Here is a 27,944-nt window from a genome sequence, read left to right as displayed (position 1 = left end):
ACAACTGCGGCTCCAACAACTTCTGCCCCCACCACTGCGGCTCCAACCACTGCAGCTCCAACAACTGTAGCTCCAACAACTGCTGCCCCCACAACTGCTGCCCCAACAACCGCAGCCCCAACAACTGCAGCTATAACAACTGCTGCCCCCACAACTGCAGCCCTAACAACTGCAGCTCCAACAACTGCTGCCCCCACAACTGCGGCTCCAACAACTGCAGCTCCAACAACTGCTGCCCCCACAACTGCGGCCCCTACAACAGCAGCCCCAACAACTGCAGCTCCAACAACTGCTGCCCCCACAACTGCGGCTCCAACAACTGCAGCTCCCACAACGGCAGCACCCACATCTGCGGCTCCAACAACTGCGGCCCCCACAACTGCAGCCCCAACAACTGCGGCCCCTACAACTGCGGCTCCCACAACTGCAGCTCCAACAACTGCTGTCCCCACAACTGCAGCCCCAACAACTGCAGCTCCAACAACTGCTGCCCCCACAACTGCAGCTCCAACAACTGCTGCCACCACAACTGCGGCTCCAACAACTGCAGCCCCAACAACTGCAGCTCCAACAACTGCTGCCCCCACAACTGCGGCTCCAACAACTGCACCTCCCCCAACGGCAGCACCCACAACTGCGGCTCCAACAACTGCAGCTCCAACAACTGTAGCTCCAACAACTGCTGCCCCCACAACTGCTTCCCCCACAACTGCGGCCCCCACAACTGCGGCCCCCACAACTGCTGCCCCCACAACTGCTGCCCCTACAACTGCAGCCCCCACAACTGTGGCTCCAACAACTGCAGCCCCCACAACTGCAGCCCCAACAACTGCGGCCCCTACAACTGCGGCCCCTACAACTGCGGCTCCCACAACTGCAGCTCCAACAACTGCTGCCCCCACAACTGCGGCTCCAACAACTTCTGCCCCCACCACTGCGGCTCCAACCACTGCAGCTCCAACAACTGTAGCTCCAACAACTGCTGCCCCCACAACTGCTGCCCCAACAACTGCAGCCCCAACAACTGCAGCTCCAACAACTGCTGCCCCCACAACTGCAGCCCCAACAACTGCAGCTCCAACAACTGCAGCTCCAACAACTGTAAATCCAACAACTGCAGCTCCAACAACTTCTGCCCTCACCACTGCGGCTCCAACAACTGCAGCTCCAACAACTGTAGCTCCAACAACTGCTGCCCCCACAACTGCGGCCCCCACAACTGCAGCCCCAACAACTGCAGCTCCAACAACTGCTGCCCCCACAACTGCGGCTCCAACAACTGCAGCTCCAACAACTGCTGCCCCCACAACTGCGGCCCCTACAACAGCAGCCCCAACAACTGCAGCTCCAACAACTGCTGCCCCCACAACTGCGGCTCCAACAACTGCAGCTCCCACAACGGCAGCACCCACATCTGCGGCTCCAACAACTGCGGCCCCCACAACTGCAGCCCCAACAACTGCGGCCCCTACAACTGCGGCTCCCACAACTGCAGCTCCAACAACTGCTGTCCCCACAACTGCAGCCCCAACAACTGCAGCTCCAACAACTGCTGCCCCCACAACTGCAGCTCCAACAACTGCTGCCACCACAACTGCGGCTCCAACAACTGCAGCCCCAACAACTGCAGCTCCAACAACTGCTGCCCCCACAACTGCGGCTCCAACAACTGCAGCTCCCCCAACGGCAGCACCCTCAACTGCGGCTCCAACAACTGCAGCTCCAACAACTGTAGCTCCAACAACTGCTGCCCCCACAACTGCAGCCCCAACAACTGCGGCTCCCACAACTGCAGCTCCAACAACTGCTGCCCCCACAACTGCGGCCCCAACAACTGCAGCCCCAACAACTGCAGCTCCAACATCCGCTGCCCCCACAACTGCAGCCCCAACAACTGCAGCCCCAACAACTGCAGCTCCCACAACTGCTGCCCCCACAACTGCGGCTCCAACAACTGCGGCTCCCACAACGGCAGCACCCACAACTGCGGCTCCAACAACTGCAGCCCCCACAACTGCAGCCCCAACATCTGCGGCTCCTACAACTGCGGCTCCCACAACTGCAGCTCCAACAACTGCTGCCCCCACAACTGCAGCCCCATCAACTGCAGCTCCAATAACTGCTGCCCCCACAACTGCAGCCCCAACAACTGCAGCTCCAACAACTGCAGCTCCAACAACTGCTGCCCCCACAACTGCAGCCCCAACAACTGCAGCTCCAACAACTGCGGCCCCCATAACTGCTTCCCCCACAACTGCAGCTCCAACAACTGCTGCCCCCACAACTGCAGCCCCCACAACTGCGGCTTCAACAACTGCCTTCAACACAACTACGGCCCCAACAACTATTGCAAATGATGCCTGCTGTATCAGACTGGGTATTATCCATGTCTTCCTCGGACTGCTTATATTTATCATTTGTTAGAACAAGGGGTTTGTACAAAGCACCTTTGAAGCCATCAGAAGGACTCTTAAACATGGATATTATCGTAAATTGATATTAAAATGAAAATAAGCAATTAAATATATTGTTGTTAAATTAAATTAAATAAAAAACATATCCTTTAAGAAAAACTAAACTTAAAGATATTACCTGGTTATTAAACTATCAGTTTAGTTCCTAAACTATCAGTTTAGGAGCCAGGTAGTTTCTTTTCATTTGGTAATACACCACATTTGTCATCTGTGCTGCATGATCTACACATAAATTCATAAAACTTGTGAGCATTGGTGTGATTGATACCAGTATGGATTCACAATATTTTCCAAATGTTATAGTTCGGTTTTGTTTTTCAGCAGTTTTCAATTATGACAGAACAGACAGTGTGACAGCTGCAAGGTACTGTATTTGCTAAGTAATATGAATGTTTAACTTGCTATGTGGAAACATATTTGTTAATAAAAACATTGTTAATAAAAAAAGTTAAATAGTTTGTAATACTTTTCTTTTTCATCATTTTGCTTGCAAAGCCACTGTACACCACCCTCTCAGCAGCAAACAGCAGACAGACACAGACTAGCTGGTGAACATAGTAGGGCATTTAGCAGCTAAAGAGTCAGATATTTCCCTCATGAGTTGGAGATAAAAAAAACAGAGATACAGACGTGGACAAAATTGTTGGTACCCTTCCGTTAAAGAAAGAAAAACCCACAATGGTCACTGAAATAACTTGAAACTGACAGAAGTAATAATAAATAAAAAATTACTGAAAATGAACTCATGAAAATCAGACATTGCTTTTGAGTTGTGGTTCAACAGAATCATTTTAAAAAACAAACTTATGAAACTGGCCTGGACAAAAATTATGGTACCCTTAACTTAATATTTTGTTGCACAACCTTTTGAGGCACTCACTGCAATCAAGCAATTTCTGTAACTCTCAATGAGTTTTCTGCACCTGTCGACAGGTATTTTGGCCCACTCCTCGTGAGCAAACTGCTCCAGCTATCTCAGGTTTGAAGGGTGCCTTCTCCAGACTGCATGTTTCAGCTCCTTCCACAGATGTTCAATAGGATTTAGATCAGGGCTCATAGAAGGCCACTTCAGAATAGTCCAATGTTTTGTTCTTAGCCATTCTTGGGTGTTTTTATATGGCACCCACCTGTCACTCAAAGGCGCTCAAGACGCATGTGGAGACGCATTCTACTGCCAGGTGTGAACAGACGTACTTAAAGCTGTCCACTTGTGATCGGATCACTCAGGACGCATGTTAATGCCAGGTCTGAACAGGGCCAGATAGCTCAGGTGTCACTATGTGGCCAAATACAGCATTCCTCTCTAAGGTACTGGCATGCTCACACCTCAATCAGCCTATCCAGCTTGCACAGTTTGACCCCCCATTAGGAGAGGTGGAGGAGATGTCAAGACCGTTATGTACATACGGCCTTCGGAAAACAACTCTTTGTCTGTTGTGGTGGTCCTAAGAAGGGCCATGCTCTTTCAAAGCAGTGCCTGTCCCACTGGATTGTGGATGTCATTGCCTACGCATACAGAACGAATGACTGTTCTCTACCATTGAGTAAAGTGCCCCTGTACCACGAGTGTCTCCACATTGTGGGCAACCATGAGAGAGGTGCCTTTGGAGGACAGTGCCGTGGACTCATAGGCGTCACTGAGCACTCCAGATAATACAGAGTAAATGTTGCCATCCTCCATCAATTGGGCGTGGTTCTTCTGCTGAGTTCCTCCTGCTTTATCTTTATGAGGTAGGCACTATGGATTCCTCGCAACTCTATTGTTATAAGTCATCCAGTGTTAAGCACGGGAAGAAATATAATGAGAGTTACGGATATAACTACAGTTCTATGAATCCTGGACATCCTCCAGACTTCTCAGTCACTCGGAATATTGTGAACCCACAAGAAGATTCTGTAGGAATGATCTCATGGATGACACTGGAAATTACACCTAGCCGGGGTCTTCCGATGTCACACGTGACTTTGTATACTCGACCTGCACGTGTGTGAAACAGAATATATTCAGTGTTAAGCACTGACTCTGTCGGTCATCCAGGATTCATAGACCATAGTTACATCCGTAGGTCTAATGTTTTTCTGTACTATTGAGCTAAAGCAAATTTGTCATTGCAGAATTATCAACTCGTTGCTCAAGATAATATTTATATTTGTCTTCCTTGAAATGCCAATCTGAACATGTCGTGGTAGGCTCGCCTTCTCTGCTTCTCTGGTCCGCCAAAAAATGCTATTCTTGCAGAAATCTCCAAATGTCAAAAGTTTTTGATACCAAATCACAACATGACTTTTTCTCTGGTGTTCTTCAAGGTCTTGGTGTCTTAATGTGGTATTTCGGAGGGATTATTGATCATTTTTATCAATTCTCAAGTAGGAAAAAAATAATTTGCACCAAATCAGTGTGACAAATAGTATCAACCCAAAAATCCCCACAACAACTTATGAGACATAATAGAGCATGGAAATGACCATATACATTCACATTTACAATTTGTTTTCATTAATAAAGTAATTATTAATAAGACATTTTCAGCCAACTTGGGTGTTAGTAGTGCAGTTGCATCTGCTACGTGCTGCAACACAGATAACTGCAATGCAGGAACTCTACCTTGTAAGTATAGATGGATAAGTAGCTTATTTAAGTTAGGATCGATGAAATAGGAACAATGACATCCTGCAATCTTCTTACACGTTAAATTTTCATTTTGTTCTCTCTTCGTCAAACAAATTATGTTCTTTTCTGTTTCAGTCCCTGCTGCTCAGACAAATAACAGCTTACAGTGTTTCACTTGTAACCCCGCCACCTCTCAATGCACCTCTACATTACAGTGTAAGGGAGTGGAGGACCGCTGCCTTCAAGCAAGTGGTGAGTCTTTATCACACATAGTTTACGAAACGTATTTTACTAGATTAAATTATCTCAAACAAATTACTACATGTGTGATCTGTAAAATCAACCAGTGGAGGAAACTGGTGAAGTGCATTTACTGAACTTTACTGAACAATTCTGAATATTTGTATTACACTTACTTCCTACTTGTAATCCACAACATGTCAGAGGTAAATATTGTACTTTTTATTGCACTACAGTACTAACAGGTAACTACTACTGTATACCTACATTTATATGACATTTCTAGTGACTAGTTACTTTACAGATTAAGATCTTATTATCATCCCCCAAAAACGCAACCCACAGTAGGTAAAGACATTAAAATTAGCTCCACCTCAACAAGTTACACATCATAATCCATTAAATATATATATCAATAGAACACTCTGAAAGAGAAAGCACTTTTACTTTTGACACTTTAAAGGGACTATTTGTAACTTTCAGAAATGCTTGTTAACAGCGACACCTGTGGCCGTGAAATCAACGAAAGTCAGCGTCGGGCTCGCACTTGCTCGCTCTAAATATACCTGAACGAGCGTCGCTCAAAACAGTGAGGCAACACACTTCAGCTAAAACCACAATATCACTCTATATTTCAGCTGCTTGGCAGTAATGTTAGCTGACCAGACGAAGGTCTCTCCATGAACATGATTTAGATCTGATCCTAGTGTTGCCTAAGTGCAGGCTGAAGCAGTGGGGCTCTGCACCGTGTCTCCCTGCTCTCTCCGCCCGCAGCCGGAGAGAGCAGAGGAGACACCGGCACCCGGTCGGTAACGAGAAGACAACGTAACTCTCTGAAGAGCTCCGTCACTTCACAAGACACGGGAAACCTCTGTTGGTCTGGAGGAGCTGCAGCATTTATTTCTGCACAAAAAATCCCCTGTGCATTCACTAGATATTCTCAGAGCTAAACTAACTCTTCTGCAGTGTGTAGTGAGCGCGCGTTCACGTCTAGAGGTGGAGGACGCGCGCGCTGTCTGAGTGAAGGAGAGCAGGCAGCGAAGACGAGGCTCCGGCCACACGCGAGCGCGCAAATGCGAATGCGCATGTGTGCCGACCCGCTACATTTATACGCTTAAAAAGTTATAAACAGTCCCTTTAAGTGTATTTTTACATTGTGGTATTACTGATTTTAGTCATGTAAAGGATCTGAATACTTCTTCCTGAAAAAAGCTAACTGACAACAATAGAAGCTGCGTTGTGAAACAATGATTTTTCATTTACAGTGACAAGTGGGTCCAGCACTTCTCCAGCATTTGGATGTGCATCTGCAAACCTGTGTGCAGCTGCTGCCAGCCTGGGTAGCCTACCATTCATGCAAAGTGTTGGTACCATCAGCAGTGGACCATCCTGTTGTGGAACAAGTTTATGTAATACTGCCACAACACCAACAACTGCGGCCCCCACAACTGTGGCACCAACAACTGTGGCTCCCAAAACTGCGGCCCCCACAACTGTGGCACCAACAACTGCAGCCCCAACAACTGCAGCCCCCACAACTATGGCACCAACAACTGCGGCTCCCACAACTGCAGCCCCCACAACTGCGGCCCCCACAACTATGGTGATGTATCTTCTGTGGTGATGCAGTTGAAGATGTTTGAAGAGAAACTCCGCCGACACTGTCTTAGTTGTATAACAAATTTATTACAATAAGTTCAGTATCGTAAACAAGTAACAAGTTACTTGGAGAGCCTCCAGCCGAATAATGAGAGAACTCTCCCGAACGTATACAGACAGCTCCTTAAATACCGAGCTTGTTCTGGTCAAACCCTTAGTTTCCTCATATGGTTTTAGGAGAGGGACAAATAAAAATAGAAACACCTCTCTTTTGCCGCCATATGTCTCTTCAACTCTGACCCGGGCCTCCCAGGACCCTGCTGACTTAGCTTTTGGTATATCTTTACCATGACCAGTTGTCTCTTCAACTCTGACCCAGCTCTAAATCAGGAAGGCCCAAACAACAACTAACATTCCAATATACTCTCCTAATACAAACCATCTATATAAATATGCTGCATCTAACAGCAGACACCTCATATTCCCCCCTTCGGGACTAGTTAAAGTCCCGATAAACCGAATATGAACAAACATGTGTACAATGGTGTCAAAAATGATAATTCCTCCAACATAATCTTAACAATACAGCAATATTTAATAGAGTGTGAAAGTGAAAAACCTGTCTGGCAGCTATCTTTCCTGAAGTGTCCCTCAAACAATCTAGACAGGAAAATTCTTTCACGGCCCCTCTGCCTAGGCGGCCACATATGGTACTCCAACCCAATTAAAAGAGGAATTTTACTCTGTCTATATAATAATATAATGTTAAGCAAATACATATGGAAACCTCAGCAAATAAATTCAAAACAATGTCCACTTTTAGGCTGGTCGACCCATCGTACCTTCCAATGGACCTGTCCCTGCCTATCCCCAATGTCCCTAAGGACCGAAAAAGAAAGAAAAAACTGAGGTCCCAACATATTAGCCCCATAATGCATCGAATCAAACATGATAAATTGCACAAATTATCATGCAAAAATAACATTTCGTACATACAATACATATATGTTATTTCATTTTTCCATCATCATTTTTCATTTTTTATTCATTTTATATTTTCTAAACACCGGAACTTATCAGCTTGTAGTTCCTCTGCAACGTCGATTCCCAATGTAGTAGTGACGACATGTTTACTCTGAACATTTTCACAATGTCCTTGTTCAGAGTCTTTCATCCATTTTGATTGTCGTTATTATACTTTCTGAATCCCTTTAACAGCTTGGGATCCTTGAATCATCAACCGCCCTCATAGCGGTCCTCCCCCAATGTTGTTCTTAAGGGAAAAAGAAAACACCAACCAGTATCTTTTGTAGAAATAACATACAATTCAAATCATTGAATACACTTCTAAAATAAATGTTAAAACTATAAGTATGTTAAATGTGGTTAATATGGACAAATTTTAAGAATCCGATTTTTCAAAACTCCATTCATTTTTTCACATATTCCTTGACTTTGAGGGTGATAGACTGCACCAAGACGCTGTTTAATTCCTAATTTTTGCAAAATCAATTTCACTGTCTTGTCAACGAACTCTTTCCCATTGTCTGAGGATATCCGATCTGGAAGCCCCCACCTGCTTATGACCTCTCTACACAAAAACTTGGCAACTGACTGAGCGTCCTTCCGCTTGGTTGGACAAGCTTCAGGCCATCTTGAAAATCGATCTACCACAACCAACATGTACCTCTTCCCTTCAACTGGTTTGATCATGTCAACATAGTCCACAACTAGCTCACGCATAGGACCCCTTGGAGTCGGAATGTGACCAGGTGGAACTATCACACCCCTCCGAACATTATTTTTCAGGCAGATTATACACCTGCCAATAACATAATCAATCTGTTCAAGCAGACACGGTGCCCAAAAACCATATTCCTTTGTAATCTTTCTCTTAACTTCCCCCCTTGCAACATGAGCTAACCCATGTGCCTCCTGAATCATTAGACCTAACAGGTCTGGAGGAGCTATTATCAGCCCCTCATGATTCCTCCAAAGACCTGTAGAATCCTGGGTGGCACCTCTGTCTTTCCACAACTGTTTATCAATCTCAGACGCAGCATCATGCATTAAAATCACATCCCTAAGTGTGATTCTATCTTCCAAATCCACTTCATGAGTAACCAACAAAACTTTACCCACTCTATCTGCTCCTGTAACTGCTTTTGCTGCTTCGTCAGCTGCTTTATTACCTTGTGTGACTCTTGACAAATCCGCTCTATGTGCTGCACACTTAGTTATCGCTATCTCCTTAGGCTTCATCATAGCATGCAACAACTTCATTATTTGAGCGTGATGTTGTATTGGAGAACCATCGGTTTTCTTAAACCCTCGGCCCTTCCACACTGATCCAAACAGATGACACACATTGTGAGCATAAGCAGAATCTGTATAAATTGTCACTCGCTTACCTTCTGCTAATAAACATGCTTCAGTTAGCCCCACAAGTTCTGCAAGCTGTGCAGATGCAGGCTGCGGTATTACTTCAGCCTTTTCTACAACAAAACCCTTTGCTTGAGCTTTTACAATAGCATATCCCGCACTCAACTTATCTCCCACACGATAACAAGATCCATCCGTCCAATACTCCAAATCTGCCTCACGCAATGGGAAGGTTTGCAAGTCTGATCTAAGCCTTGAATATTTCTCTGCTTCTTGAACACAATCATGCGGTTCACCATCCTCTGGAGTTGGCAAATTTTCAGCTGGATTCACTGTGGCACATCTTGCTAAGGTAACATCTTCTTGCTCTAGAAGCCTATGATAGTCTCTAAGCCTTGGCATGGTCAATGTATATTTACCATAGTTCAAAAGATTTCTGAGACTATGATGAGTAAGGATTGTCACCGGATACCCCATTGTGACAGATGATGCCTTATCATACATCAAAGAAACTCCTACCATTGCTCTATAGCACAGTGGCAACCCCATTTCTACTTCTGAATATGCAGTGGAATAATAAGAAACAGGCTGAGGACTTGTCCCCGTACCTGTTGGCTGACAAAGCACTGCACATGCATATTTACCTCCCATTGAAGTGGACACATACAACAGAAAGTTCTTAGAATAGTCTGGAAGCGCTAATGCTGGAGCTTCCTGTAACCTTTGCTTGACTGTTTCAAAAGCCAAAAGGCCTTCCTGTGTCCAAGAAAGATTACAATGAAGTTTAGCATTCCCCGTATCTTTAATCATAGCCCTCAAAGGCCCTGTTAAACTAGCATAATCCTCTATCCATGCTGAGGAATAGCCAGCAATGCCAAGAAATGTCATCATCTCCCTAACTGTTCTGGGCTTTGGAGCCTTACGAATAGCATCAATCTGATTATCTGAAATGCTCCTATGTCCTTGTGTTATTGTTTGACCCAAATAAACTACTTTCTCCCTACAATACTGCAACTTCTTCTGAGAAGCCTTGTGTCCCTTCTCAGCCAATATCTGTAACAGTTTAATTGAGTCCTTATGACCTGTTTCTTCATCTGGTGAACAAATGATAATGTCATCCACATATTGAATAACAGTGCTCGTTAATATTTGATCCAGTCCCGCCAAATCATCTTTCAACACTTTATTAAAAATGTGCGGGCTATGTTTGAACCCTTGTGGCAATCTCTCATACTCATAGGATTCTCCATTATACGTGAACCCAAACAAACTCTGACTTTCCACGCTGAGCGGAACACTGAAAAATGCACCACATAAATCTAGCACCGTAAAAAATGTCGCATCAGGTGGTACTTGGGCTAACAAAGTGTGCGGATCTGGCACTTCTGCTGGATAATCTGCTACTACTTCATTCACTGCCCTCAAATCATGTACCAGGCGATAAGAGTCATCTGTCTTCTTCAGAGGTAATAGCGGTGTGTTACTCTGAGGATTTTGCGTTATCTTCAACACACCTGCTTTCAAAAGTCCTTCAATTTGTGGTTTGATCCCTTGAATTGCTTCTTCCTTTAGTGGATACTGATTCTTCCAAGGAGGTTTGACTCCTGGTCTGAGATCAACTTTCACTGGCTGGGCTGCCTTCACCAGTCCAATATCAGCACTATGTTGAGACCACAAACATTCTGGAACCTGTCGCATCATCTCTTCTTCCTTAGAGTCCGAATCCATCTTAGCACTGCAAATTGACTCATGTGTCATCCTCACAGTTTGTGGCTGTCCTTCTCCTTGAGCAGAAATCATAATTTTAATGAACCGTTGGTCTTCACTTCTCCAGATGGCAAGATTCTCTTTTATTGGAGCAAAAATAGCTCCCTCCGCTTCTGCCATCATGTCTCCTATATGCTTCTGTTCATACTCCTCAGAAATCAACAGAGTTACATGTGGCACACTCTTCTCAATTTCAAATTCTTTATCCAAATATTCATTTCTGTTTATCTTCATAGCTGCTCCTTGCGGTCCCAAAGTTATGCAGCCAGAGCTAAGTTGAACTTGCTTTGGTTGACAGCTCAACCATTTATATGAGTTTGATTGGACAGCATCTTTGAAGTATTTGAGTGTGCAATGATATGGATACTCCGGTGTTCTTGCGTCAGGCATGTTTGCAACAATGAACTTCTCCCACAACTTAGCTGGCTCCAAAAGATCTGCACTGAGATTTCCAATCCAAAATACTGAAGAAGCGTCAGTCTCCACTGCCACCAATGCTTGGTAACCCATATCACTTGGTACTTCCACCAGACAGCCGTCTGGCGTGCATTTTATCACACAATTTAATCTACACAAAGCATCTCTTCTTCCTGATCCTCAATCCTCCTTTTGTTTCCAGTTGTTTTGTTTTCTTCTTACTTTTTGAACTTGGATTCATCTTTATTGTAGTTTCAGCTTGTCCAAATTCAATTATCCGATCCTCCTCATCCATAATCTGATATTTACCCTCTTGACTAATCACTGGGAGCTGAGGATAAAGTTCCTGGAATTCCACATTCTTCTCATAAGGTGGAGGTTTCCTCACTGGGTTTGTATGTGAGAAAGATGAATTAACTTCAGCCATTAGTTTCTCTGTTTCTTTGGCCATTTTTCCCATTCTTTCCATGCTTTCTTCTTTTTTTTCTCCTTCGCAGCCTTTGTCCACTTCTGTCCCTCAGTTTCAAACAACTGGAGTATCGCAAGTTCTGTTTGTCTCTTTTCTTTACGTTTCTCTCCCTTCTTCCCTCTTTTTTGTTCCGCTTTATATGTAGATACAAGCACCTGCAGTTTTTTAATTACATCAGGATTAAAGGTCCCTTTCACTGGCCAGGGTTGATCTATCTCTGTCCAACGGCGGTACCATTTTGCTGAGATCCGTGGGATCTCTTTTATTAATGGATTATTGTTTTGAACGACATCAAGAGGCGTGATTACTTTTGAAGTTTTATCGTCCTTTTTTGACATTTTAGCTACTTTATATTGCTTTTTATACATTCAACTAATTAATCAATCAATCAATCAAGTAATCAGTCAATATAAGTGAGGTTAATCACTTAAACCAAAATCACTTAAGATTATTAATTTATTTTATTTATTTGTTCAACTTATTTGTGAATCACTATTTTTGCCACAGTCAACCGACTAAAGAAATTAATTTGCCAACTTTAAAGGACCCCAGAGGATCTATTAATATGATAAGAAATCACAATACCAAACCACACAATGTCAATCTAACCCCCAAAGGTCAATCAGATTACGATTACAATGTCCCAGAATGTCAGAAAATCCAACCAAATATGAATTCCCTAAAATCAAACACTTTCCCCAAGGACCAACTATCACTGGCTGCTATTATTTGCAACAAAACAAACATCCAAACTCACAACTATTCACCTCAAATTCTCAAAACAATCTCAAATTGAATCCACAACATAGTTCAGCTCAGAATAAACCAATCCACAACAGAATTTTAAACTCACCAATTGTACTCCATTAATTAATTAAATGTCTTAACTAGTCAGTCTGTTACCAAGCTTCTTTTGAAATAGCACATATAGACAGAATGTGCTGTTCCCCACTTCAAATTGAAAATGTAAGCAATAGATGTCAACTTCCAATGATCCTAAATGCTTATACAAACATATTTTCAAACAGCAGGTATAGAAAGAGTTCGTGAACAAAAACAGTACTGGCCTTGTGCAGAGGTTTGTCTGGGTAGGAGTCTGACGTCGCCGAATTGGTCCGCGTGACACACTGTTCAGGCTCCACCCATCTCTCCGTGTCTCCCCCACAAATGCAAGGAACAAAGGAAAAAACAAAATCAGATCTTTCTCTTCACAATTTAGTTCAATAATATTTTGCAACCCTCTTTTTTTTCTTTTTTCTTCTGCCAGCACCTTGGGTTATTTATAACAAATATTTTGCACTTTTAAGCACCAAGCATTATTCCATATCATTCATCATCACCATAAAAAACTCTCAATAGACTCCACACTTCTCAAATCCTTCACCATCATAACTCACTCAGTACTCTTCATTCCTCTCTATCATATTTATCTTTTACACAGAGTTATATATTAATCTCTCCACTTCTCCTTATTTATTTTAAATAAGTCTTTTTCGGAAGCTCATAGCAAATTATTTAAATCTTGTAGAAATGTCCTTAAAAAGGCTCATAAACTTTATTTATCCAATTAAATGTCTTCCGAAAAAGTTCATCAATCTTAAATCAAACTTATAAAATCTTCTCTAATCTTTTCCTATCTCCCTTTCCGGGGCTTATATTTTAACTCTTATTTTTAATATCCTCCAATGAGGCTTATAGAGTTTTAACAATTTAAAACGTCCCCGAAAAAGTTTATAAACCATAAACTTAATCCTAACGCATAATCTAAACACAACACTGGAATAGTAACCATCTTTCTAAAACCAAGTATTCGTGTTCTAAGCACACACACTCATAGAGACACACAATTTCAGCCTGCAGTGCTGACGTCTCTCTCGACAGAGAGACAGAGAGAGGAGAGGGAGGAGAGGGAGGAGGGAATCCCTCTTCAGCCTGCCAATATACTTAACTTTAATTTCGAAAACACAAACTATAACAAAACCAAAAACAAAATCACAATCAACAATCTATTCTAAAGACGACTCATTCATACTGTCCTATTTAAGCATGCTTTTGCCGCTTCCTTATTCCTTTTTATTCCTTATATCTAAATTTTTGCTACCTTTGAAGTGTAGAATATCTGACAAAACGGCTTCAGTCGTGGCTCGTCAGCTCACGCCAGAGAGGGCGTCTATCTACAAATATTATCCTCTACACTTCCAGTTATTTGCTTATAACCGACCTGAACTCACCTGATGTAATATTCAGGTTTTAGGCCCGTACTAAACCGCCTCTCAGAGGGCTTTAATCCAAATCTGCGGCTTCCTTTAATCCTTATTCCTGGTTATACACCTGGTACCAGGTTTTTCCTTAAATTCCACTTATTCAACTTTCACGCAGCGGTTAATTTACACATGTCTTATGGTTTAAGAAGTTTATGAGCTCTCTTCTTCATTAACCCCGCATAGTTTTTTAACTCACTTAACGTTACTCATTGCTAGGCTCCTTGCCTTTACCCTTTACACAACATTACCCTTCTACTTTTTATTCTTAACTCTTATTCTACCATCACTCCCCCCTACTGCGTTGCCCGCAATGCAGTAAAACAATGGAGAATAAGACAAATTTAAACGGAACTTCACCCGCAAACATCAACACAGCATGACAAATATTCACCCACACAGAATCATTTCGGTGTGTCCGAAAACCAACACAGCCAGGGACAGCTCTAGTCAGACCTCATCCCCCCCAAACAGCGTAACGGTATAGGCTCACCTAGGACGAGAGGAGGAAAGCAGGGCTGCATCCAGCTGCGCCGCAGCCACAAACACGTCCTGAATTCGTGACGCCAAGTTCTGATGTATCTTCTGTGGTGATGCAGTTGAAGATGTTTGAAGAGAAACTCCGCCGACACTGTCTTAGTTGTATAACAAATTTATTACAATAAGTTCAGTATCGTAAACAAGTAACAAGTTACTTGGAGAGCCTCCAGCCGAATAATGAGAGAACTCTCCCGAACGTATACAGACAGCTCCTTAAATACCGAACTTGTTCTGGTCAAACCCTTAGTTTCCTCATATGGTTTTAGGAGAGGGACAAATAAAAATAGAAACACCTCTCTTTTGCCGCCATATGTCTCTTCAACTCTGACCCGGGCCTCCCAGGACCCTGCTGACTTAGCTTTTGGTATATCTTTACCATGACCAGTTGTCTCTTCAACTCTGACCCAGCTCTAAATCAGGAAGGCCCAAACAACAACTAACATTCCAATATACTCTCCTAATACAAACCATCTATATAAATATGCTGCATCTAACAGCAGACACCTCAATGGCACCAACAACTGCGGCTCCCACAACTGCTGCTCCCACAACTGCAGCCCCCACAACTGTGGCTCCAACAACTGTGGCTCCAACAACTGCAGCTCCAACAACTGTAGCCCCCACAAATGTGGCTCCAACAACTGTGGCTCCAACAACTGCAGCTCCCACAACTGCGGCTCCCACAACTGTATTCCCCACAACTGTGGCTCCAACAACTGTGGCTCCAGCAACTGCAGCTCCAACAACTGCGGCTCCCACAACTGTAGCTCCCACAACTGTAGCCCCCACAACTCTGGCTCCAACAACTGTGGCTCCAACAACTGCAGCTCCAACAACTGCGGCTCCCACAACTGCAGCCCCCACAACTGCGGCTCCCACAACTGCGGCTCCCATAACAACTGCTGCCGCTGATGCCTGCTGTATCAGACTGGGTGTGATCCCTCTCTTGCTCGGACTGCTTATCTTTATCATCTGTTAGAACTAGGAGGCTTGGACAAAGCACCTTTGGAGCCACCAGAAGGACTCTTAATCATGGATATTATCGGAAAATGAAACTAAAACGACAATAAGCAATGAAATATATTGTTGTTCACTGAAATTAAATCATATCCATTTCCTTGAAGATAAACTAAATTGAAAGATAATACCTGGATACTAAACTATAAGTTTAACATTAAATAAGTAGCACACAACATAATACATGGCATGACATCATAACTCTTCCATCAGCTGCATCTGTAGACCACAAGATGTCAGAAGAGCTCAATATTCTATTGGTCCACTTGCTGATCTTCTAAACTGCAAATATTTCCATATGAACAATGTTCTAGATAGGATGGATATCTGGTTCAAATGCAATAAATTATCCCTTAATGTTAAAAAGAGTGCTTACATGATTTTCAAACCTAAAAATAGAACCCTATCAGATCATCCTCGCCCCATTCTTATCGCTAATAATGCACTTGAATATGTTCCCCATGTCAAGTTCTTAGGTGTAATCACTGATGATCAGCTTAACTGGAAAAAAACACATCTCTTATGTGTCCAATAAAGTTATAAAAATATTGGTAAAACATTATCTTGTCAAGAAAAGAAATTCCAGATCTATATTACTCTACGATTTATCCTTTCATATCTTACGTCAATATAGCATGGACAATCACATCTAAAACCAGTCTCTATTCCATCTTTTTATTACTAAAAAAGTTTGTTAGAATGGTCCCCAAGTCTAGGTGGAAGGCTCATACTGCCCCATTTGTTCAAAGTCTGGAGTTGTTAAACATATTTGACATCAATAAACTTCAGATAGGTACTTTTGTATTTCAATTTCTTAACAATTCACTACCCACATCCTTTCACAGTTTCTTTGTAACTAGCTGTCAGATCCACTGTTATCACACCAGATCTGTTGATCTTCTACATAGTCAGCTCTACAGAACTAGCCGTGGCCAGTTTTCAATTAGGGACAGGGGTCCAGTTGTTTGTTACAGTTTTCCTGCGGTGGATACAGTGTATGAAAGCAGTGCAAACGTTTGTTATTGTCATCCTGTTTTTTATTTATTATTATTATTTTTGTTCTCTTTTTTCCCTTCCTGTCTTTTTATCTCTAGCATTTCTTGTTTGGAAATAGTATATATATTTTTTCTTTCTTTTAGATATTTAAAAAATATATTCATGTCTGCTTGTAAATTTGTAATACAGCTGTTTTTAATTGGGTGAGTTCCTTTCACAAGCACTCAGGGTTTTTTCAACCCACCTGTGGAATTTATTTATGTTATTGTATATCTTTTCTATTTTGTTTAATTTATTACAATATATGCACAAATAAAGAGCTAAAGTTATCCAGAGTTTAGTCCATATTTACTGCTGTTGTTCTGACTGAAGCGATGTGACCAGTTGTAAAAATCTGTAATGCAGAAAATACACCATCTTTAAACATACAGCACACAAGGATAAATTTATAAAGGTACACACAGGCTATTAATATGACCAATAGCAAAAAAAAATGTATAGTGACTGAGTGGAGTTTTAGACAGAGAGGTAAATTTTTTTTACAAACTTAAAAAAATCAATGGCATTAAAATCAGTCTAACACGTTTTCCCTCTGATAAATGGTCATGGCATTAGGATGATGATGCACATTGATCTGCCTAAAACCCGTAAATAATGGAGCTGATGGCATTGTCTTTATAAAGTGAGTGTGAGGCAGCATGGAAAGGGCCCAAATGCAGACAATCCAGACAGACAAGAACAGTACAGTGATTTATTGAAAAAGTGAAGGCACATAAGCTTACTGGCGTGGGGAGCAAGTATGAGCAGGAGTAACAGAGAATCCACGGGTGAACGGGGTAGGGAAAGGGTACAGGTTCAGGTTCAGGGGGCTGGAAAGCAAAGGCACAAAGCAACATTGACGATCTGGCCCTGATTGGGGAAAAGGGACTGGTAAGTACCGTGGATGTGGAAGTCAGGTGACTGGGACAGGTGGAAAAGTCTGAGGGCATCTGGTGGACAGGTAGAGAATGGCAATGACTGCAAGGTGTCATAGAAATGCAGGGCCCTGGGGAAGTGGGAATGGCAGAAGGGAGGGACAGAGAGGGAGAGGTTGTGACAATGTTAGACCAGGCATACTGGTTTTACTTGTTGAATCATGTGTTTTTGTTTTTCAGATGACCATTCTTGTGTTAATAATATAAAGTAGGCAACAATGGTAGTGTGTAGGAGTGGCAATTCAGCATGAGCGGGTGTGGCAATGTTCTCACAGTCCTGGAGCAACTGTACAATTTGAAGAAATCTAAAGGGCTAACAAAGGATCACTGGAGCACAAACTAATATGGAGGCATATTTGATCAGGAATGTTTTTTAAGGTTTCAACTTTTCATACAATTTGAGATGTAATGTAAGTCATTATATCTAAAACAAGGTCAAGGCATGTATGTAAAATGTATCTTTTTTTTTTTACCAAAAATCCCTTACTAATTTATTCTTTAAAGTTTGGGTAGGTAACATTGGAGAAACCAGAAAGCTAGATTTTTAAAATGATCCAACCCAAAAACCCAGCCCAGTGTTGCCAACTCTTTTCCAATGAAAGTAGCTAGCAGCAAGTCGCCAAGTTGGCAACACTGACAGTCCGTCCCTTCAGGCCTCGCTCCAAAGCCACTCCTCCAAAATAATCATTATGAACGTAAACATGATGTACTAACGAACAGCATTGTTAGTACTCATAGCTGTCAAGCTAGCAGCTTGTGGAAGACTCCAGTGACGCTCAATGAGTGCAAGGTATCATAAGCGCCAATTTATGTTTTTGCCCATGGTTGCCTAAATTAATGAATATCACCAAGGTGATAATTTTCACCAAATCACTTTATTTGTGCTTGCTTTAGCAATTTTCAATGAATGTGACACTGCTATGCTACAAATTACAACAGGCTACACCAGTGTTTCCCACAGGGTTTTGTGAGACTGTTGTGGGTGGACCTCGGCCTCTCTAGAGGGATCCGAGGGCATGGCCTCGGAATAAACATTTGTACATTTTAAAGTACTCTATAAACCTCCTTTCCATGTGGGTATCCTGTGGGCTACGTTGGAGTTTACCCCGGTGGACGAGAGGCTCTCTACTCCTTCTGGTTATGGGGGGGGGGGGGGACTCTGACTGCTGTCTGTGCGTATGCACCGAACAGCATTTCGGAGAATTCGGCCTTCTTGGAGACCCTGAATGGCGTGATTGGGAGGAATGGCATCCCTGATCTAAATCTGAGTGGTCGTTTGTTATTGGACTTCTGTGCTATTAATGGACTGTACATAACAAACACCATGTTCGAACACAAGGATGCTCATAAGTATACATGGTACCAGAGCACCCTAGGCCGAAGGTCGAAGATCGATTTTGTAATTGTATCGTCTGATCTGAGGCCGCATGTTTTGGACACTCGGGTGAAGAGCGGGGCGGAGCTGTCAACTGATCACTATCTGTTGGTGAGTTGGGTCAGAGGGTGGGAGAAGACTCTAGACCAGTGGTCTCAAACTCAATTTACCTGGGGGCCGCTGGAGGCAGAGTCTGGGTGAGGCTGGGCCGCATCAGGTATTCCACAAAAAAAGCTTTGTTAAAAAAAAAACAATCTTCTCAAACGTCATTATTAACAGTTCTTTAACTTGAATGGGTTCTTCTGAACATGAACTGTCCTGAACATGAATGGAACATTGAAGAACATGAATGGTTCTTCTGAACATGGCCTCTATTGCGTCTCCCACTTTTCCTGAAATTGTCTGTGCTCGTCACCAACCTTTCTCTTCACTGCAGGCTTTGAAAAAGACATGATTGGGGCTGTGTGACAAGATATATATTCATTCCACTTGGTGTCACTCCGCAATAAAGTTGTGCCTGCTGTGTTTGTGTTGCTCTGCAATTACACCACCAAACCGCTAGTTGGCGGCGGCGTCTCTATGAGTTTCCTTCTTCTTCTTGTACTACAAACAGAAACTGAGCGGAGTTGGAGCTAATAACTGTTGAACCACAGAACTTTTACTGACATTACTGCAACGCCGAAAAGAGAAAATATATCTGAGTCGATTTGTGTGAACAAACATTGAAAAGATGGAGGCAGAGAGAAGTAGAACTTTCTGTGGTTGTCCGGGGTCCTGGCCACTCAGCATCGCTGAGAGACTGGACCAATCACAGCTGTTGCGGTCTGCGTCGCCGCGACGTGTAGTTACATTTCTGGAGAGGTGCACGTCAGGCTACGGCGTCGATTCAACGCAGAAGTATAAATCAAGCTTTAATCAAGCTTATGCGATGTTACACGGGCGCCGCCATAGTTGTTGTGAAATGTTTCTCTGCTTGCATCAAGCCCGGCCAATTGCCCGCCCCCGGGAGCCATATACCCCACTGTGATTGGTAGGTTCGTTCAGCTCGGGCTCGCGCAACAAAGGGACCTTCCACGGCAAACTGCCATTCACATAAAACTCGTGGGCCGAGGGCGCCTGGTTAGCTCAGTTGGTAGAGCGGGCGCCCATGTAACAAGACTTGGTCCTGACCGCGGCGGCCCGGGTTCGAATCCGGCCTGTGGCCCTTTCCGCATCCACTCTCTCTCTCCCCCCTTTCCAAGACTCTATCCACTGTCCTGTCAATAAAAATGAAAAAATGCCCCCAAAAAAAAAACTTTATAAAAAAAAAAAAATTTGCGGGCCGCACTAACATTAAACTTTCATATCAAGGTGGGGGCCACAAAATATCGTCTTGCGGGCCGCAATTGGCCCGCGGGCCGCGAGTTTGAGACCCCTGCTCTAGACAGACCTGGTAAGCCCAAACGGGTAGTGCGGGTGAACTGGGAACGTCTGGAGGAGGCTCCTGTACGAGAGATCTTCAACTCACACCTCCGGCGGAGTTTTTCTGGCATCCTTGTGGAGGTTGGGGGCATTGAACCCGAGTGGGCGATGTTCAAAGCTTCCATTGCTGAAGCTGCGGCGGTGAGCTGTGGTCTAAAGGTCTTGGGTGCCTCAAGGGGTGACAACCCTCGAACACCGTGGTGGACACCGGTTGTCAGGGAAGCCGTCCGACTGAAGAAGGAGGCCTTCCGGGATATGTTAACTCGGAGGACTCCAGAGGCAGATGCAAGGTACCAACAGGCCCGAAGGGCAGCAGCCACTGCTGTGAAGGAGGCAAAGCAGCGGGTGTGGGAGGAGTTCGGAGCAGCCATGGAGAAGGACTTTCGGTCAGCACGAAGGTGCTTCTGGAAAACCGTCTGTCAAACCGACACTGTTGACCTCAACTGAGGGGGTAATCGGGCGGTGGAAGGAGCACTTTGAGGCACTCCTGAATCCGACTAATATGCCTCTATTGTAAAGGCAGAGCTGGAAGCTGATTGGGGACAATCATCAATTTCCCTGGTGGAGTTCACTGAGGTAGTCAAACAACTTCACAGTGGCAAAGCCCCGGGGATTGATGAGATCCGTCCAGAAATGCTGAAGGCTTTGGTTTGTGGAGGGGCTGTCTTGGATGACACGACTCTTCAACATTGCGTGGAAGTCGGTGACAGTGCCTAAGGAGTGGCAGACCGGGGTGGTGGTTCCCCTGTTCAAAAAGGGGGACCAGAGAGTGTGTGCTAATTACAGGGGTATCACACTACTCAATCACACTACTCAGCCTCCCTGGTAAAGTCTACTCCAAGGTGCTGGAAAGGAGGGTTTGGCCGATAGTCGAACCTTGGATCGAAGAGGAAAGATGTGGAACAACGGACCATCGCTTCACTCTCGCAAGGATCATGGAGGGGGCCTGGGAGTATGCCTATCCAGTCTACGTGTGTTTTGTGGACTTGGAGAAGGCGTATGACCGGGTCCCCCGGGAGATACTGTGGGGGGTGCTGCTGGAGTATGGAGTGAGGTGGGCACTTCTTAGGGCCATCCATTCTCTGTACGCCCAAAGCGAGAGCTGTGTTCGGGTTTTCGTCAGTAAGTCGGACTCGTTTCCGGTGGGGGTTGGCCTCCGCCAGGGCTGCGCTTTGTCACCAATCCTGTTTGTGATATTCATGGACAGGATATCGAGGCGTAGTCGGGGGGAGGTGGGTTTGCAGTTCGCTGTGCTGACGATCTCATCGCTGCTTTTTGCAGATGATGTGGTTCTGTTGGCATCATCGGTCTGTGACCTCCAGCACTCACTGGATCGGTTTGCAGCCGAGTGTGAAGCGGCTGGGATGAGGATTTGCACCTGAGGCCACCAATCTGAGGCCATGGTTCTCATCAGGAAACCGGTGGATTGCCTACTCCGGGTAGGGAATGAGTTCTTACCCCAAGTGAAGGAGTTCAAGTACTTCGGGGTCTTGTTCGCGAACGTGAGATTGGCCGGAGAATCGGAGCAGCGGGGGCGGTATTGCATTCGCTTTACTGCACCGTTGTGACGAAAAGAGAGCTGAGCCGGAAGGCAAAGCTCTCGATCTACCGGTCAATCTTCGTTCCTACTCTCACCTATGGTCATGAGGGCTGGGTCATGACCGAAAGAACTAGATCGCGGGTAAAAGCGGCTGAAATGGGTTTTCTCAGGAGGGTGGCTGGCGTCTCCCTTAGAGATAGGGTGAGAAGTTCAGTCATCCGTGAGGGACTCGGAGTAGAGCCGCTGCTCCTTTGTGTTGAAAGGAGCCAGCTGAGGTGGTTTGGGCATCTGGTAAGGATGCCCCCTGGGCGCCTCCCTAGGGAGGTGTTCCAGGCACGACCAGCTGGGAGGAGGCCACGGGGAAGACCCAGGACTAGGTGGAGAGATTATATCTCCACACTGGCCTGGGAACGCCTCGGGATCCCCCAGTCAGAGCTGGTTAATGTGGCCCGGGAAAGGGAAGTTTGGGGTCCCCTGCTGGAGCTGTTGCCCCTGTGACCCGACCCCAGTAAGCGGTTGAAGATGATGATGATGATGATATTTTCAAGTGAAATGCATCAATCTGGTGAACTTTGACAGCAAACTAAAGAGATTAGATCTATGAAGAACTTGACGGGTCGAGTGGGTTGCTGACATCGCCGCAGACCGCCAGTAAGAAGCAGGAGCACTACGACGTCACTACGGTGCTGTAAAGCTCATAGCCGGAGCCACGAGTCACCTTCATCACGCGTCTTTTTGTTAGATCATTTGATTTATTGATTATTGTGATGTAAAGAGAATTTCAACAAATGTAACGAAAACATTTTCAAAAATACATTACCCACATAGCTTTAAGTATAATTGACTTTAATGATTATTCTAAATTGTTTTACACATTATAATATAGTTGCAAACATATATAAGGTAATTTCAAGTGTTTATTGATGTGTAGTATTTAATCAACAATTATAACTTCTCCTAGGAAGACATATTGTATATTATTATTAATACAACTGTGTTATATTATTTTGCCTTTTATTCTCTGTTTGTATACCAGCATCTGAAGGCCACCGTATTTCTCCACCGTGCTTGTTAAACTGCGGTAGCACGAGCCGCAGGGTGCAAAACCGTGGTACTGCCGGCCGCCGTCTGACTTTAGTTGCTCCTTAAAGCAGCAGTGGGTATAATTGGAGCAAATATGATTAAAAAAAAGTTATTTTATAAAATGGTCACTATATCCTGACAGTAGTACATGAGACAGGAAATCTGAAAATAATCATGTGCCTCTGTGTCCTCCGGTGCTTCTGGCATCTGCAAGATTTCACAGACTGGAGGAAAACAACCAATCAGAGCTGATCTGGAGTCTGACTCACTCAATCACTTGCGAACTCCGATCAAATGGTCAAACTAGGCAACGCTGATCAAATATGAATCAATATTCTGTTACTGTAAATACCAAGCACAGCCCTGTTGACTGTTAACCTGAAGCAAATTTCTCATTGCGAAATTATCAACTCGTTGCTCAAGATAATATTTATATTTGTCTTCCTTGAAATGCCAATCTCAACAGGTTGTGGTAGGCTCGCCTTCTCTGGTCGGCCAAAAAATGCTATTCTTGCAGAAATCTCCAAATGTCAAAAGTTTTTGATACCAAATCACAGTTTTGTATCATTTTGTATCAATTCTCGAGCAGGACATTTTTTTTTAGCACCAAATCAGTGTAACAAATGGTTTCAACCCAAAAATTGCCACAACAACTTATGAGACATAATCGAGGATGGGAATGACCATAAACATATACTTTTAAAATGTATTTTCAATAATTAAACAATTCACGTTTATTTCTGAATTATGACTGGAACATCTTGACACACAGTGCTGAGCTGCATCTCAAATTACTCTTCAGGTTCCCAGCATTCTGATGATGTACACCACTTCTATGTGGCATATACTGCTGACTTGCTATCTCCCCCTAAAGATCCCCTATCCCCCACCTAAAAAAGGCAAAAACGGGACTATTGGGGGTCTCAGAGGGTTCAAATAAGATAAAATAGAACAGTCGAGATTAAACAGTAGAATAAATTTACAGTGCAGTGCATGATCTGAATAAATAGTTCCAAATTTAACTTGCATTGGAAAACACTACAGCCTACGTAATACACTGCATCACTGAATGGAGTGTACAGAACAAGAAACACAAGCAACGCCAGCAGTGTGATAATAGAAGTCTGTGTGAGTAAGGACATTCCTTTCCACAATAAGTCACTGTTTCCTCCCTGTCAGTACAATGTTAACACAATGACTGCAAGGACATTGCGTCAAGGACATTTTTATTTTGTTTTTCTTTCATCTCAGACTCACTGATGCATGACACAAAACCAATTATAAATGAAAAACTAACTAATGTGCATTACTGCTATTTTGTGAGAATTATTAAAAGGCACCCAAATGATATTGACAATGGACATATTTCCATTGTTGTCCCTGTTTTTTACACAATCTACAAACCTTTATTAAGACAGACATGCATTCAATGGCTAACATAAAGATATACTGTTAGTAAAGAAGAAGTAGAGAACTAGCAAACTCAACAAAAAATTAAAAAAAAATATTTTCAGAAAGCAGAGGAGGATAAAAAAATATTATAGACACCCAAAAAAATAAATTATTATCATTTCAATTTAGAAATTAAGAATTAAGTATTTATACTTCACTATCGAAGTAAACATTGTCCAAATAAAAAAAATCATAAAAATTTTAAAAAAAGGGTGTGGGAAGGTGTGTTGACATGATGCTTTTTCAAGTGACCAAAAAGGAGGTGAGCTTTAAAAATCGGATAACACCCAATCCCTGAGGTTTTTACGCATGTATGTATTGTACATTTATTCAACACCTGTACAGTATATAAAGTGCAGTGGTGCTGATAAGTTATAGTATCACCATCCAGGAAAACTAATACAGTACTTACCAGTTCATCATTATGAAGCTGATCCTTTCACTGACTCTCATCTGGGCACTCTCCAGCACAGGTAACGTTATTCTTACAATATAGTTTCTGCTGGTACAATAGAGTCTAATTTTTAAGACATTTTCCATTTTACCCGAAATTATTTTAAATCTTACTGTTAATATCACCAGATGATTTATTTTAATTAACCAAAACACATTTCATATACTTGAAAATAATAGATCTGATAGGATAGAGAAAATATAACACTTCATTCATCCCCAGAGGGTAAATTCACGTTACAGTACAGCAGTAGAAGACGCAGTCTATAGAGATAAGACACCGATAAAGACAATTTAGAATAATAAATACAACGAAATAAAAAAAATTAAGTAAACAGAATTCTATTCAAAATCTACATTATAATAATTAGGTAATATACATGACAAGACTTGGCTGTGCAAGTACTGTATATATGTGCAGAAGTAAAAGTCTAGTAGTGCATATTAGACATTTTAAAAACCTTTTACACAAGAAGGAGAGTCTTCAGCATTTACAGACCATCAATACACTTCAAACATTTGATTTGACGTTTGAGATGTGATCATCATTCAATGTTTTTCTCCCCATTGCAGCTGGAGCACTTCAGTGTCAAATTTGCACAGATTTGCAATGTTCAACCACAGTAGCACAAAATTGTTCCTCAGAGACGATGTGTGTAACAGCTTCCATTCAAGGTAGTCATTTCATTTCTTTATGTCATAGTACTGCTCAGTGAAATACATGTACTGCAAAGCAACATTAACAAACTGCTGTTTTGATTTTGTAGCCACTTCATCTGGAACTCCAGCACAGCAAATCTTCAAGGCGTGTGCATCGTCCTCTTTGTGTCCAGCCACAGGCTCTCAGACATTTGCAGCCAATTTGGGTGTTAGTAGTGCAGTTGCATCTGCTACGTGCTGCAACACAGATAACTGCAATACAGAAACTCTACCTTGTAAGTATAAATGGATAAGTAGCTTATTAAAGTTAGGATAGGTAAGATAGGAACAATGACATCCTGCCATCTTCTTACATGTTAAATTTTCATTTTGTGACACTTAAATGTTCTCTCTTCCTCAAACAAATTATTTTCTTTTCTGTTTCAGTCCCTGCTGCTCAGACAAATAACAGCTTACAGTGTTTCACTTGTAACCCCGCCACCTCTCAATGCACCTCTACATTACAGTGTAAGGGAGTGGAGGACCGCTGCCTTCAAGCAAGCGGTGAGTCTTTATCACACATAGTTTACGAAACGTATTTTACAGCATTAAATGATCTCAAACAAATTACTACATGTGTGATCTGTAAAATCAACCAGTGGAGGAAATTGGTGAAGTGCATTTACTGAACTTTACTGAACAATTCTGAATATTTTGATTACCCTTACTTCATACTTGTAATCCACAACATGTCAGAGGTAAATATTGTACTTTTTACTGCACCACAGTACTAACAGGTAACTACTACTGTATATCTACATATATATGACATTTCTAGTGACTAGTTACTTTACAGATTAAGATTTTATGTTATGAACATCTCCCAACAATGCAGCCCACAGTAGGTAAAGACGTTAAAATTAGCTCCCCCTCAACAAGTTACACATCATAATTCATTAAATATATATATCAATAGAACACTCTGAAAGAGAAAGCACTTTTACTTTTGACACTTTAAGTGTATTTTTACATTGTGGTATTGCTGATTTTAATCATGTAAAGATCTGAATACTTCTTCCTGAAAATAGCTAACTGACAACAATACAAGCTGCGTTGTGAAACAATGATTTTTCATTTACAGTGACAAGTGGGTCCAACACTTCTCCAGCAGATGCACAGCCAAATGGCTGTGCATCTGCAAACCTGTGTGCAGCTGCTGCCGGCCTGGGTAGCCTACCCTTCATGCAAAGTGTTGGTACCATCAGCAGTGGACCATCCTGTTGTGGAACCAGTTTATGTAATACTGTCACAACACCAACAACCGCAGCCCCCACAACTGTGGCTCCCACAACTGCAGCCCCCACAACTGCAGGCCCCAACAACTGCAGCACCAACAACTGCAGCTCCCACAACAACTGCTGCCGGTGATGCCTGCTGTATCAGACTGGGTATGATCCATCTCTTGCTCGGATTGCTTATCTTTATTATCTGTTAGAACTAGGGGGCTTGGACAAAGCACCTTTGAAGCCACCAGAGGGACTCTTAAACATGGATATTATTGTAAAATGAAACTAAAACGAAAATAAGCAATGAAATATATTTGTGTTAACTGAAATTAAATAAAATTAAACAGCAGACAGACACAGACTAGCTGGTGAACATAGTAGGGCATTTAACAGCTAAAGAGTCAGATATTTCCCTCATGAGTTGGAGATAAAAAACAGAGCAATACGATTTTAACTTACAAATTGCATTTACATTCATCATGTGGACACAAACATGGCACAAAATGAACGATAATGCTCCGCATGCATAAGCAACTCTTTGCTAACATCTTCACCACATCAAGTTACAAAGGTAGTGATATGTCAATTGTGTTCACAACTTGTTTCCACTGATCCCAAGTGGACAAACATCTAATAAATTAATCAATTAACAAATAAATAAGCACAGGAACAATACACAGCACAGAACAATAAGAACACACATAACATAAAACAAGTAGCACACAACATAATACATAGCATGACATCATAGCTCTTCCATCAGCTGCACCTGTAGACCACAAGGTGGCAGAAGAGCTCAATATTTTATTGGTCCACTTTCTGATCTTCTAACCTGCAAATATTTCCATATGAACAATGTTCTAGATAGGATGGATATCTGGTTCAAATGCAATAAATTATCCCTTAAC

At 42.9% G+C, this 27,944-nt stretch overlaps 1 protein-coding gene and 2 long non-coding RNA genes across 7 annotated transcripts in view; 1 reads left to right on the top strand and 2 right to left on the bottom strand.

Moving 5' to 3' along the window:
• Nucleotides 1–27,944, top strand: part of LOC119488181 (phospholipase A2 inhibitor and Ly6/PLAUR domain-containing protein-like) — a 75,359-nt gene that overhangs the window by 12,356 nt on the left and 35,059 nt on the right. Inside the window, exons 4-7 of one of the 5 annotated variants that reach the window (XM_037769590.1) lie at nt 4,997–5,082; nt 5,221–5,337; nt 6,591–6,758; nt 15,660–16,573. In XM_037769590.1, coding sequence (XP_037625518.1) covers nt 4,997–5,082; nt 5,221–5,337; nt 6,591–6,758; nt 15,660–15,739 — 451 coding nt within the window. In that variant the 3' untranslated portion in view covers nt 15,740–16,573. Of the gene's footprint in view, nt 1–4,996; nt 5,083–5,220; nt 5,338–6,590; nt 6,759–15,659; nt 16,574–25,003; nt 25,132–25,684; nt 25,787–25,878; nt 26,047–26,197; nt 26,473–27,944 lie in introns of those variants that run through there. The other 4 variants (XR_005206886.1, XM_037769593.1, XM_037769595.1 and 1 more) reach the window with 4 other exon arrangements.
• On the bottom strand, nt 6,992–7,729 carry LOC119488182. The gene is made up of 2 exons (XR_005206887.1): nt 7,333–7,729; nt 6,992–7,253 (listed from the first exon to the last, which is right to left on the bottom strand). It is a non-coding gene; the product is annotated as an uncharacterized LOC119488182 (long non-coding RNA).
• LOC119488183 lies at nt 14,857–15,262 on the bottom strand. The gene is made up of 2 exons (XR_005206888.1): nt 15,198–15,262; nt 14,857–15,118 (listed from the first exon to the last, which is right to left on the bottom strand). It is a non-coding gene; the product is annotated as an uncharacterized LOC119488183 (long non-coding RNA).

Source organism: Sebastes umbrosus, chromosome 5 (assembly GCF_015220745.1).
Source record: "Sebastes umbrosus isolate fSebUmb1 chromosome 5, fSebUmb1.pri, whole genome shotgun sequence".
NCBI lineage: Eukaryota > Metazoa > Chordata > Actinopteri > Perciformes > Sebastidae > Sebastes > Sebastes umbrosus.
The sequence above is the reverse complement of the archived record's forward strand: the minus strand, read 5'-3'. Positions and strand labels throughout refer to the sequence as shown.